Source organism: Pleurodeles waltl, chromosome 11, assembly GCF_031143425.1.
Source record: "Pleurodeles waltl isolate 20211129_DDA chromosome 11, aPleWal1.hap1.20221129, whole genome shotgun sequence".
NCBI classification, from domain to species: domain Eukaryota; kingdom Metazoa; phylum Chordata; class Amphibia; order Caudata; family Salamandridae; genus Pleurodeles; species Pleurodeles waltl.
In genome coordinates, this window is record NC_090450.1 from 50,588,007 (window position 1) to 50,600,810 (window position 12,804).

Here is a 12,804-nt window from a genome sequence, read left to right on the forward strand (position 1 = left end):
GTGTAGACTACATCCCTGCAACCGAATCCCTTTATGCATGTGACATTTTGTTTACCCCCAGGTTCACGTCCTTCTAATTCCAACTGGAGAATTAATGTTATTTCGGGACCTACAGCATCATGCTTTCTCCCCCGTTACAATCTACCTGTTAGTCACATCAAACTCTATTCTTTTAATAGGTGAATGGCAACACATATTTCCAGATTTGTAAATAGGATAATTTTTAGGCTCTGAAGATGGAGCATACAAGGAGGGATCTAACAGGGGCTCCTTCATGTATATGAGACATTTATCCTTTGACTCATATTCATGTGGTTGGATTTGAGCTCTCACTCTTTCATCAATGTCGTGCCCATCATACTGGGATTGCTGTGTTAGTGATGGACCTGCTTCCAAAACCTGTGCCATTGCTGCAAGATCCATCTTCTTCACATTGAAAAGGCCCAACTCTTTTGTGAGTTGAAAGACTCGGACGTGCTGGGGACTAAGTCTACTTGAATGTGAACTAGCAGACTCAGGCAATACAGTGGAAAAATGTGTGCCACTAGAAATGTGTATAGAAAAGTCAGAAGAAGCTTGCAGTGAGGAGCCTGAGAAGAATTGAGATCCATAGGAAAAGGAGAATTCATTAACGTTAGTGAATCGAATGGAATAGACAAAGGATCAGGGAAAGCTTCTGATGTCTTAATGACATTAGTATTGAACGGAGCTATAGAATGAAGGGAAGTGTTAGCAGAAGAGACCGGACAGAAGTGTGAATTGTCCAAGTGAGTACCTAGTAGGGGGTGATGATTGTGGTCTCTTTCATCTAACTGTTTCAACAGGTGGTGCTCAGATGGCTCATGAAAATAGAGAAGGTCAGGTGCAGTGAAATACCTCCTCTGAATATCAGTTTCAAACTTCATTTTTCTAAAAACGTGCTCAGGATAAGAGGCTCCCATCCTGGCTTCCATATGCTGTGTTGGGGACTCACTAGTTTCAGTGTGTAACAGAGAACATGGCATCTCCTGGTTTTTATGGCTCCCAATTTGGTGAACATTTGGTCTACTTATTGGAGAATGACATCTCATTTTTTCTGCTAAATCTGTACCAGAAAAACTTCTAACCTTTCGGAATTCTGTTTCCTTGTCAGGGCTACATCCTTGTGACCGAGATCCCTTTATGCACGTCACATTTTTTCCCCCAGGTCCACGTCCTTGCAATTGCATCTGGAGAATGAATTTTATTTCAGCATCCAAAGCATCTTGTTCTTGCATGGACCGCTGTTCATTTTGCAGATCAGGCTGAGAGATGCAAATTGTTGGTATGTCCACTGCAGAGCGAAAATCAGCCATTTTCCGCAGTCCAGATGCCAGCTCGATCTGGGACTTTGGTCTATTTTGAGGCTGCCAACTGGGAGGGTTGGAAGAAGACTTACTGATGAAAGTCTGATTTGTAGATGCCTCCTTCGTTAACAATGGCACTTGTTTGATAACAGAAGATTGCTGATCCTTATGAGGGAGAACAGGTGAATTACTAAGAGATCGCTGTTGCACCTGGGAGGAGGATCACACAAAATGAAACTATTACAACAGAAAACAAACTGAAACGAATCAACGACAAAGGGCACGATGTATAGGGTGTGACAGCAATTAGCACCACAATTCATTTTCCTATCAGCAATTGTCTAATTTGTAACACATATGTTTACATATTATTTGCGTTCCTGATATCCCATTTATCAACTGTTCATGCAACTTTTTCTATATTATGTGGGAATTTGCTAATTTTTTTCATTCCTGAGTGTTATTTTAATAAATTCGAAAAATGTTTATTTGCTCTTAAACCCCTTTGTACCACCACTCGTTCTACAAACCTTACATTTTCTTGACAGTTGTAAATTGGTTTGACCTTTTCCTTGAACTTAATGTCTCAAGGTAACTTGCAGAACGCTGGCCTTCCTATTTTCCTTTCAGATGAAAGGTTGTTCACATTTTAGATCCTTATATTTAATAACTGACCCTTACAGCCATGCAAGATGTCTTAAATTAAACAAGGCAGTCACCATTAAATATGACACCTCTAATGCAACTAAACAAATATTGTGTTTTTCTTCTGACTGATTAGATAAAAATTTAACGAAACTCAACCTAACGAAATTAATACACAATTGTTCAGTTTGGTATGTCACGGTGTATTCTATCCACGTTTTTTACATCTGCCTACCCATTTTAACAGATGCCACAAACTATATTAGAACAGCAAAACATTGCTCAGATTTGCATATACATCCACTCTCAAATACATTTTAAAAAGGCTAGGACACCTAAGTTAAGCCTCCCAAATAATTATTTGGACAGAAAAGTTGATGTCATACCTAAATGTCATAACATTTTGAATGTTATTGATCATATGTGAACAGAATGAATCAGAATTATGCTCAAGGATTTAATGTTTCAACATACGAAGTATCTGAGACGCTTTAATCAAAAGTGCGGGAGGTCCGGATAAACACAGGTTAGGCAAATACCTACTTGTAGTTTCCTCAAACTGCCGATGAACAATGAAGTATTGGTGTGAGAGTGGAGAGGAATATGCACATTCACTACCCTGACAGAGTGAGCCTACATATCAGTTGCCTTATTCATACAAAATTGAATATTAAAGCAAAAGGCAAGCGGGGCTTGAAATGGCTCAAAACAGAGGTTGACTTACGAATGTTCTAGTTAAAGTGAGGAAGACCATTTCGAAGCTACCTTTGTTAAGACTGAGGCCAGGTGTTTGGTTTTATTTATCAAGTAATTTATCTTAGTGGGCAACATAATGATTCTTGAGAATGTCCTCTTTCCCCCTTCTTAAATTTGTTTTTATTATTTCACAGTAACAGAAGTGAAGCCAGTACAATTGCATAGGATGCTCATCCGTGATGAGACAGAACATCACCATAACGGGGTTTGTTACCAAAAACATAAAGCAGAGAATAATATCCCAGCAATTCTAAGGATATCCTCATTATGGAGATAAATGTACAGAAAAGGGAATGAAGAAGCCATACATCAAAAATGCATTGGGTTCAGGGTGCAACAGACATAGATGATTTGTAACCACAAAGTCAAATAAGAATGTTTGCATATCATGGGAGCCCACCTAGGTGTTCAGCTTTCAATGCTCACTTAACTACAGGAGTACAGGGTGCCCATGAGTCAGGTAGTCTGTTCCTGTATAGTAGCGGTACTGTGTTTGCAAGGCAGTGTTCTCAAGGTGGACTTGTATTGTTCTTGGCCAAAAAGTTCACACCTTAAATGTCTCAGATCTCACCCCCACCCTTGCCACAAATTTAGCAGGTAATGATTGCAGCATAGAAGATTACACATGTCCCCATATCAGTAGCGTTGTCAACCATTTATCAATGTTCTGGGCAACAGGTGCCTTCCACTGCATTGAACAAATGCAAGATCAATAAACTGGTGCAGGTGTCTATCAAACCAGGCTTTTGGATGAAGACCCACCAAGCAGGATTCAGGGGTTGGAGCCAGCTTGTCAATTCTGCTAGATGTTTGTAACTGCGACCCACACCAAGTACAGTGGTGGGAATTCCCATACTATGTGGTCGAACCCAGCGTCTGCCAGCTTGCCGCGCAGGCATTTAGGGGTTGACTTGGGATATATGCACTTTAGGAAATAGGGGAAAGATAAGAATGGTGTGCATAATTAAATTGTATAAGACAGAATCTGAGACTCCTGGACCCCCTCCTTTACCAGATGCAACGGATGTGTCCAGCCTTGTTGATCAATGGTTGTGGGAGAGCTTCATCCCACAAGACTCGCGCCTTCCCTAGGTCCCAAGGTCTACAGAAGCTTTGGAGATTAGTTCCCCATAAAGTACTGAAATAGTCTGATGCGTTCCTACCGAATGTGAGGAGTGTGTGTAGGATCAGCAACTGAAGAGGCACTGTCTCCCCAGGTCTTCAAATGGCTTTCACCATGTGTTGTATGGCATGGTAGGTGAGGAAATGGCCCACACCCAAAGTGTGTGTGTTTATAATATCCACAAAAGGTATGAGGATTCCTTCATGGAAAAGGTCTCCTAAGGTGTAAGTTCCAGCTGTCCTCCATGGGACCAGGTCATGTCCAGCAGCCAACTCCCAGTCAGCTGGCAATTGTTCCACACTGATTGATGGGGAGTAGGGGATGGTGGGGCTACGGCCATGCACAAATCAATGCCAGCATGTCTGCGCTGTTATCAGGCTTGATCTTCTTAGCGGAGGACATGTACAGCCTATCAGGTTAAGACACTGAGGTCTCAGAGCGGAGTTTGGATGGCAGTCCACACAGTGCCCAGAATCACATCCAACCAATGAATTGGCCACTACAGCTGTGCTGCTGCATAGTAAAATAAAAAAATAGGGACACCCAGTACCCCTTCAAGTAGTGGTCATTGTGGTACAGCCAGTGCCACTCGCCGACAACCAGACCACCCAATCTGGGTTAATAAGAGGCCATTCAGTTCCTGGAGAAAAACATTTTGGAGGGCAATAGGAAGTGCGGCAAATAAATACAGCAATCTGGGGAACATTAGCATCTTAGCTATCGCTACCTGCTCCAGCCTAGAGAGCCGTAGGGAGAAGCAAAACAGAGTGAGCCTTGAACTCAATGTACCACGCGATCCACATTGCCCTGCTTGAGAGCCCTTTCTGTATAATAGCTTTGAACACCTAAATATTTAAAAGTATCATATCACCACTTGAGTGTATCCCTTAGCGAAGGATCTCTAAAGGTCGAGTGATGGAGCAAGGCGAAACAGGCACGATTAGGCTAGTTGACCCTGAGGCCTGAGACACCTCTGAAGTCATCCATATGGCACATTGAGGCTGGTAGTGAAGCTCCGATGTCATGCAGAAAAACCAAAACATCATCTGCATAAAGGGACATGATGCAGTGAATGTTTAGTTCCGGAATCTCCCAGTCCAGTGCAAGTAATCACAGGTGATGGGCAAGTAGCTCCATGGCAATCGCAATGAGCAGCGGTCACAGTTGGCATCCTTGCTGGGTGCCTCAAAAAACTGGAAAACTATCAGATATCATTTGACCAGTTGTCACTCTGGTTGTCGGATTACAGTACAGTGCGCATATCTCAAAAACCCATCTCCCAACCCCATGTGCTGTAGCGTTGTCAATAGGTATTCCCAACTCAGGGTGTTTTCTCAATGTCAAGACACATCACAACACTGCCATGTGCTTCTGAGGGTGTATTGTGAATAACCCATAATAGCTATCTCATGTTGAAGAAGGTGCTACATCCTGGAACAAATCCGGACTCATCATCATGTATCAACGTAGCGAACAACGGAAGGAGTTTGTTGGTGAGCACCTCCAGTATGAAGATCATGAACCAGGGAGTAGAATAAATATTCACTGCCTTTTTGGGTGTCCTAGCTGCCATGTGTCATGTAGGCATCTCTGCATCAACCAAGTCCATTAGTGTAGCGTCATCTGAGCACCTGCTTCTCATGGCAAGGGTGGGTAGAGCGGTCCCAAAGCACATCTGGAACTCAGTTGAAGCCCCCATCACAAAGACCTGGTGCTTCCAGATCACGGAACACAGCAGGTGTAAGAGCATCAAAGATTTCCATTTGATTGGAATTAGGTGCATAGATCCCCACAAAGTTTAACTGCACTCCATCTAAGTGGCCTTTCACTAGCACATATTTACCACCAACATACATACTGTGCCACTCTGCTATATATGGGACCCCAGGTGCATATGAGCACACTCTGGACTAACGCCAAGGAGGCACTACCATAAACCTGCCCTCTCCATTTAGACCAGACATTCTGGAGTTCCACAGCTGTAGGATGCGTTTCTTGTAACAGGGCAATGTGAGTGAGACAGTGCTTGAGGTAGATGTTGACAGGGGTGACCACGCAGTGCACGTTCCATGTCACCACAGTTTATTGTGGGGTGAGGGGGTCCCTGTGTGCTCCAGAGGTGTGAGTGTGTCAAGTGGCGTACTCCTTATACCGAGTGAAACACTAGTGAATAATGAAGATTTCCCCCCTAAGTGTGTGTGCTCTCCAAAAGTTGAGATATGTACATTGCCTTCACAAAAACAAACTTCAAATAACAAGCAGAACAAAACAATTGCATTCTCCTGGGCCAGATAACATGCAAGTCTCTGGCCAAACACCGTTAAGCAATACCCATAAGCCAATAGAACAATAGAACAGGCAAGACATGTACACTTTGGAGTCTCTCTGTAGGGTGTGAAAAATATAACGACTCTAAGCCCTGAGGCATAAGCCCAATATGAGGAGACCCCCCCCCCCACCCAGCCACCACTTGTCTCACAGTTTACCTTGAATATCACCCAGGTGCATCAGACCGCAGGGCAGACACGTTCGCCCAATGTTGGAACCTGCCATATCGGCATCACAGGCTATCCACAGAGATTGGGGTGACTTTCAGGACCTAGAGGATGCCAATTGCAGATGATATTGAGACATTTGAGTCCATCCAGACTCAGATGGGGTCTCAGGACAGAAAAGAGCAAAGGAATTTGTGTGGTGCTGTGAAGCTTCCAACACCGCTTGAGCCTGCTCTGCCGCCGCCTGATCTTGGGATGGTTTGATCTTGTTTTGTCTCCATTTGTGCGGTCATGCTTTTGGTGCCAGCCATTCACCAGCACCTGGCTCCTCTAGTGGGCCCTGTGTCAGTCCCCTGGCATGGAGCCAAGCTCGCATGTCCTCAAGTGAAGAGGAAATGTGTGTTGTATGACCGTCCATCAGAGTTTTGCTGGAAAAATGGAATGGATATTTAAAGCTTACAAAGGCATTGTTTGACTTTGAGATAGGTGCTTCAGAGGCACTAAACTTCCATCATAAAGTCAGGATTGGTGCATTTTCATTGCACCATGGACACTTTGCACAGAACTGCTGCAGCAGCAAGTCATGGTTCCAGTAATTAAGAAGTTAAGGGATGATGGGATGTGGTGCATGCCCGGGGGTGGTGGTCTGCCCAGTATCCAATGAGCCCTCTCTATAGACAAAAATGTAGGAACTTTATCCACAAGCACAGTAGCCGCTAGACATTGTTCAAGAACCAAGTCCATGCTGGGGCTCTCAGATCCCTCAGGAAATCTCAGCAGATGAATGTTGCTGCATCTGGAGCATCCCTCTGCATCCTCTGCTCTGCATTGTAGACTGATGACTTCGTCACCCATCCTTTTCAGTTGTTCCTGCAGCTCATGCATTGTGGATTTCTTCAGGGTGCGGGGGTACTTTCTTTCGTCCACCCGGTCAGCCAATTTGTGATGGTCAGCCCACAGTAAGGTCACATCCATGGAAACAGTATCAGTACAAGCCTCCCGGGAGGTATTAGTATTCAAGATGGCCACTTTGTCAAATTGTGAAGTGTGGGTCTGAGAAGTTGCTTCCATTATGATGCAAAGTGTCCCGGGTGGGGTCCACAGGGGCGGAGGATGATGTTGACTCACCAGTGGGAGAAGGAGAGGTTTGATGTTTTTTGAGCTTCCCCATCATTATCCTGCCCTCTACTTACCAATGCAAAAACTAGAATGTACCAATTTTCAAGAAAAAAGTGTCTCCTTATCACTGAGTAATGATAATTCATTTAAAACAAATGTGACATATTGACAGCACAAACATGTTTTCATTAAATGTAAAGGTTTCCTAAAAACTGCTTTATTAGATTTAAATCAATGAAGTTATAAAGAAAGATTTGAATGCCCTCTTGCAATACACTAACATATGGAAACTCACTATATCTATATGGTTCCTATCCAGTAGGCATATTAGCTGAACAATACAACAGCTGAATTATATTGTTCTCTGCAAATTCTTAAGAAGCTAAAAAGGTGGTTCGTGACAAGTTAAAACAGTGTATGAAAGCAGCGTCAGATGGTCTATACATACAACCTTACTATTTATAAATATATATGCACATACACAGTAACGTAGACCATACATAAAGATACCCATTTGGAGAATATCACTGGATCCATAACAGCCATTGTTCTTGATAAAAACTCCTTTTTTGAACATTGCTTTCGAATACCTTTTAAACCTGGACAACTAACACCTAAAAAAAAGCTATTAGACAACTTCATACCAACTGAGGAAATATGGAAGTGAAGTATCACTCTCTCATTAAAGTAAAATGGAGATAAAATGGCACATTACTACTATGGCAGATAGGAACACGGTGTCCTATGGACATTTGTAAATTACTTAAGAGAGAATGCTCAAGATGTAGAGCAAGGTCAGTTATTCCATCTTAGGTGGGACATTAAGTCCATAAACCCAAGTCTTATTCTCAGAGGTTTTTGCTGTGCATAGAACCAACGGGACATTCAAACAGCTAGCGGGGGCATCTCCCAACTGTATTTAGTCATTAAGGATTTATTTAACTTCTGATGGATGTTATAAAAATTACTGTTTCAAGCAAGGACATTTGACAATCTTTAAAATGCAATATCATCTGACAGCAGAATAGCAGAAGTTCTAGATTGCAAATTATCATCTCTTGCAACACTTGCTGTGACCAATGTAAATAACAGTTGCCATTTGGAGCAGGCCTACAAGGAAAACATGCAACCGACCGAGAGCTGAATATAGACAATGCTGCCAGGCAGGAAAAATCTCAAATTATTTTCATCACTAATTTTTGATTAGGGGTGGATTTTGCCTGGTGGAGAGCCTAGCAATATTCCACATAAAGTAAACAAAAAAAAAAACAATAGCCCAGGAATAAAATTTAAATGCCTATGTACAATGCCATAACAATAAAGCTAAATGCTGTACTATACATCATAGCCCTTCAGCCCCATAACCTATTTAAGCGCAATGACTGAAAATGCCTAATTAGCAACATGTAGATATAAACATAAAGAGAGATACGCAAACAATAGGATAATCCTGAATTTTTACCCAAATGCTAAGATGAATAGAAATGGGAAAAAGAATGGAAAGTTCTAAAGGCAGAGTGCTTCTGACGAATATCTTTGGGATTTTCAGACTCTGAGGCTGTCAACTTGTCAGGCTTCCCAATTCCACGTTGTTTGGGTGCCTCCATCTTCCACCAATTTAGAGGTCAGACAAGAGCGTTAATTAAGATTAAAGTATGTGTAGATTACATCACTTAAATACGCTGCACCATACAGGCAGATAATGCTAGAACCTTGCTACTAAATTTATACAGAAAAATCCTTTGAACAATTAGTAGATGGGTTGCTCAGTAGAAATAACATTTTGAAGAAGGGTCAGATTTAGGTAGGCAAATAAAAGCTGTAACCCACAACTTATGTGGGAGAAATTCAGAGATTCTACAACAGAACAAAAACATTCAGATATGATAGGTTTTATTAATCTAAGAAGAGGTGGTTGATATTAAACTTGTTGCTACATGTTGAACAAGTGATAAATATATATCTTTCAGGAAACCTTTTTTGTTTTCAGATTATTAAGCAAGACCCATACCATACCATATTTTTTAAAGATAGACCTAAGACACTAGAGTAGGCTTCCTCTGACAAATGTTCAAGTACGCTGATTCAGGCAAGCCAACGTCACCTGAGCCACCATCGCTATGAAGCAATTATTGATGTGTAGGGTACTGGCTGCAGCTCTCATCATATCCCTGGAATACTACTAGAGAAAAGCCACACCATCAGAACCTCCACCAGCCCACCATATATGTTAAAAATGACTAATAACAAAATAGATCTCTGGGCACTCTGGGCTGTATACAGCAAATATGTGCACCAAAGTACCTAGGAAGAAAAGCAGTAAAAAGCAACACCCAAACCAACAAGTGCAACAGCAAAAATCAGCAGTGCCCCATGGTAAACTGTTTGAAATACTTCTGAGATGCAACAGAAGTAGCAGATAGGGGTCCCTCGATAAGCATCAGAAGCAATTTGTTCCACATCTGTACAGTGACAGTCTGTATGGAACGAAACCTGGACTGATGAGGGTGCAATATGATAAATTGGTTAACATTTGCAACACAACTCCATTTTTAATACTTCAAGGGTAAGTTGATAATGGGCCAAAAAATGTCAAATAGAAGAATCAAGATGAAACCTTTTCAGAAGAGTTGACTATCTAAATCTTGAACGTGAAATGAATTAAACACTAAGAGATTTAGTAGCGTTAAGCGGCAGGTGAGTTTACAAAGGAAAAGCAGTGCTAAACGTGAGTACAGTTGGAGCGTCAGGAAAAAAAAGGCTGATTTAATGATCTGATGAAGACAAGATTATAACGCAAAAACATTAAATTACATGCCTCCCAGTAAAAAACTAAATTTAAAACAAAAAAAAGTAGAGGATTTTCCCTGTAATAACCTCAGGAGATTGCAAATGAAAAAACAAGAGGATGGTTAACAATGGAATTAGAACAGTGATAGACAGCTTGTGAAATGGCCCTATTTATCGATCTCAAAAATACTGCTTTACAAGGAAGGGGATTGGCAATTAAAATTCATCTAGGTTGTTTCACAAATTTCAAGGTTATTTCATTTACTATTTATTACAAAAATGGCTCTAGCTTTGGAAAGACCATAAGGCCGAATTTCAGCTCCAATTTAAACACTGAAAAAACATAAGTGGTCATCATGATGCTGGCGGTCTCCTGACCGCCAGGGCAAAGGTGGCGGTTTCGCCGCCAACAGGCTGGAGGTGAAGACCACTACATTATGAGTGTGGCAGGTTGGCCTCTGCCAACCTGCCACATCTCCACTCATACCCCAAGGGCGGTCGGAGCTGCTGGGCCAGAGATGAACATCTCTGACCTGGCGGTCCACAGAAGACGCTGGAGGTCAACAGAAGACCACTGGAGGTATTAGGAGTCACCTTTCCACAAGGGTTTCCGAGGCGGAAGCACAGCCATGAAAACCCTGGCGGAAAGGCTACCGGTGACAGGGAATTTCTTCCCTGTCATGGTTAGACGACTCCCCCACCCGCCAGCAAGCACTAAGCCCCCCCCCCCTTCCAAGCACCGCGCCTCCCTCTCCCCACCAGGTGCAGCACCCCCCTCCAGGTACAGTGACCTCCTTCCCCATCCTCCTCCAGGTTCAGCGCACCCTTCCCCCCTCCCCACATACATGCACAGAAACGGACACATACACTCATTCACCTACACGTACATACACACCTTCACTCACATGAATCCATACTAGCATTCACCTCAGCATTCATATACTCATTCAACCACACATGCACACACCCATCCAAACATGCATACTCACATCCAATCATAAATGCATACTCACACCCTTCCGAACAGGCATACTCACACTCATCCAAACATGCATACTCACACACATCCAAACCTGCGTACTCACACCCATACAAACACACATTCACACATACAGACAAAAACGCATACACACACGCACACACAACACCCCCTCCCCTGTCGGATGATCAACTTACCTGGTCCAGGGAGGAGGTCATCTGGCATGGAAAGGGAACAGGCGCTTCCACCTCCGGCAGCGCTCTGCCACCAGGACCCTGCCTGGCTGTTTTATTGCACATAATATGGCGTGGGGCGTCCTTCTGGCAGGGCTGGGCCGGTTGTGGAACCGCCCCAGCACCACCACTCACCAGCACGACTACATCTGGATTTCCACCCAAATTGTGGCAAAAATCCAGCAGTACCTGTAATATGGTGGGCAGTCTTCTGGTGTCCGCGGCTTTGGTGGTCTTCAAGGAAGACCATTAAAGTCATAATGACCACCATAGTATTTGCTGGAGCTGGCCCTCTTTTCAGGGTCACCTCCAACCTTTTTGCCTTCAGCCCTCAATTTTTGCTGATGTTTTTGTAGGCCTTAGGACTTTGTGCCCTTCACTACTGCTAACCAGTGCTAAAGTGCTTGTTCTCATTCCCTTAAACATGGTAAAATTGGCTTACAATGGATTGGCATATTTTATTTATCTATAAGTCCCTCGTAACGGTGTTCACCATATACCCAGGGCTGCAAATTAACAGCTACCAGTGGGCCAGCAGCACTGGGTGTGCAATCCAATTAAATAGCCCTGTAGAACATGCCCCAGGCCTGCAATTGCAGCCTGATTGCTGTTTTAAACTTCCATTTTAACTTGGCCATATAAATCCCCTTGTCAAGCCTTAAACTCCCCTTTTATTGCCTGTATGTCATACCTAAGGCAGGCCTTACGTAGCCCATAGGGGAGGCTCCATTGTAATTAAAAGGTAGGACATATACTTTTAAGTTTGGAATGTCCTTGTATCGAAAAACTCCTAAATTCATTTTTAACTACTGTGACGCTTACCTCTCCCTAAGGATAAATTTGGGTTGCCTCAGTACATTTATTAAATGTTAACTTCTGATTGAGAACAGTCCAACTATTTGTGTTTGGTATTTGAGAAATTGTAATTAAAATCCTTTTTAATGTTAAAGTCAGATTTTAAATTACAATTTTGAAAATACTGCTTTTGGAAATTGGGCATTTCCCTGCCCTAGTTGATGCGTTCAGCCTGATCCCGGGTCACATGATTGGGTGCAGCTGACAGATGGCCTTTGTTTATTCCTCCCAGACAGTCACATATTACAGGGATTAGGTTGCCTGGGAGGGCCATCAACTGGCAGGATGGGGTGGCAGAGCTGGATTCAACCCCACTTGTAGCTGAATAGGCTCTGCCTTCACACAAACGCTTGTCACCCCTGTATTGTTCATGCAGCCAGCTTAGAGCCAGGGCAGAGGGAATCTGGAAATGTGAAGCAATTCAAAGGGAATCATCTAGAAATCTCTTCTAATTCAAAAAAGGCATCCGGTATAAAAATGGGAC

At 42.9% G+C, this 12,804-nt stretch overlaps 1 protein-coding gene across 7 annotated transcripts in view; it reads right to left on the minus strand.

Annotated features, from left to right (window-relative positions):
* TNIK (TRAF2 and NCK interacting kinase) overlaps positions 1-12,804 on the minus strand; it is a 623,603-nt gene that overhangs the window by 127,681 nt on the left and 483,118 nt on the right. For 3 of the 7 annotated variants that reach the window (XM_069213029.1, XM_069213030.1, XM_069213028.1), the window contains one exon: positions 1,107-1,535. The exons of the other annotated variants lie outside the window; for them this stretch is intronic. In XM_069213029.1, coding sequence (XP_069069130.1) covers positions 1,107-1,535 — 429 coding nt within the window. The remainder of the gene's footprint in view (positions 1-1,106; positions 1,536-12,804) is intronic. 7 annotated transcript variants of the gene reach the window in all.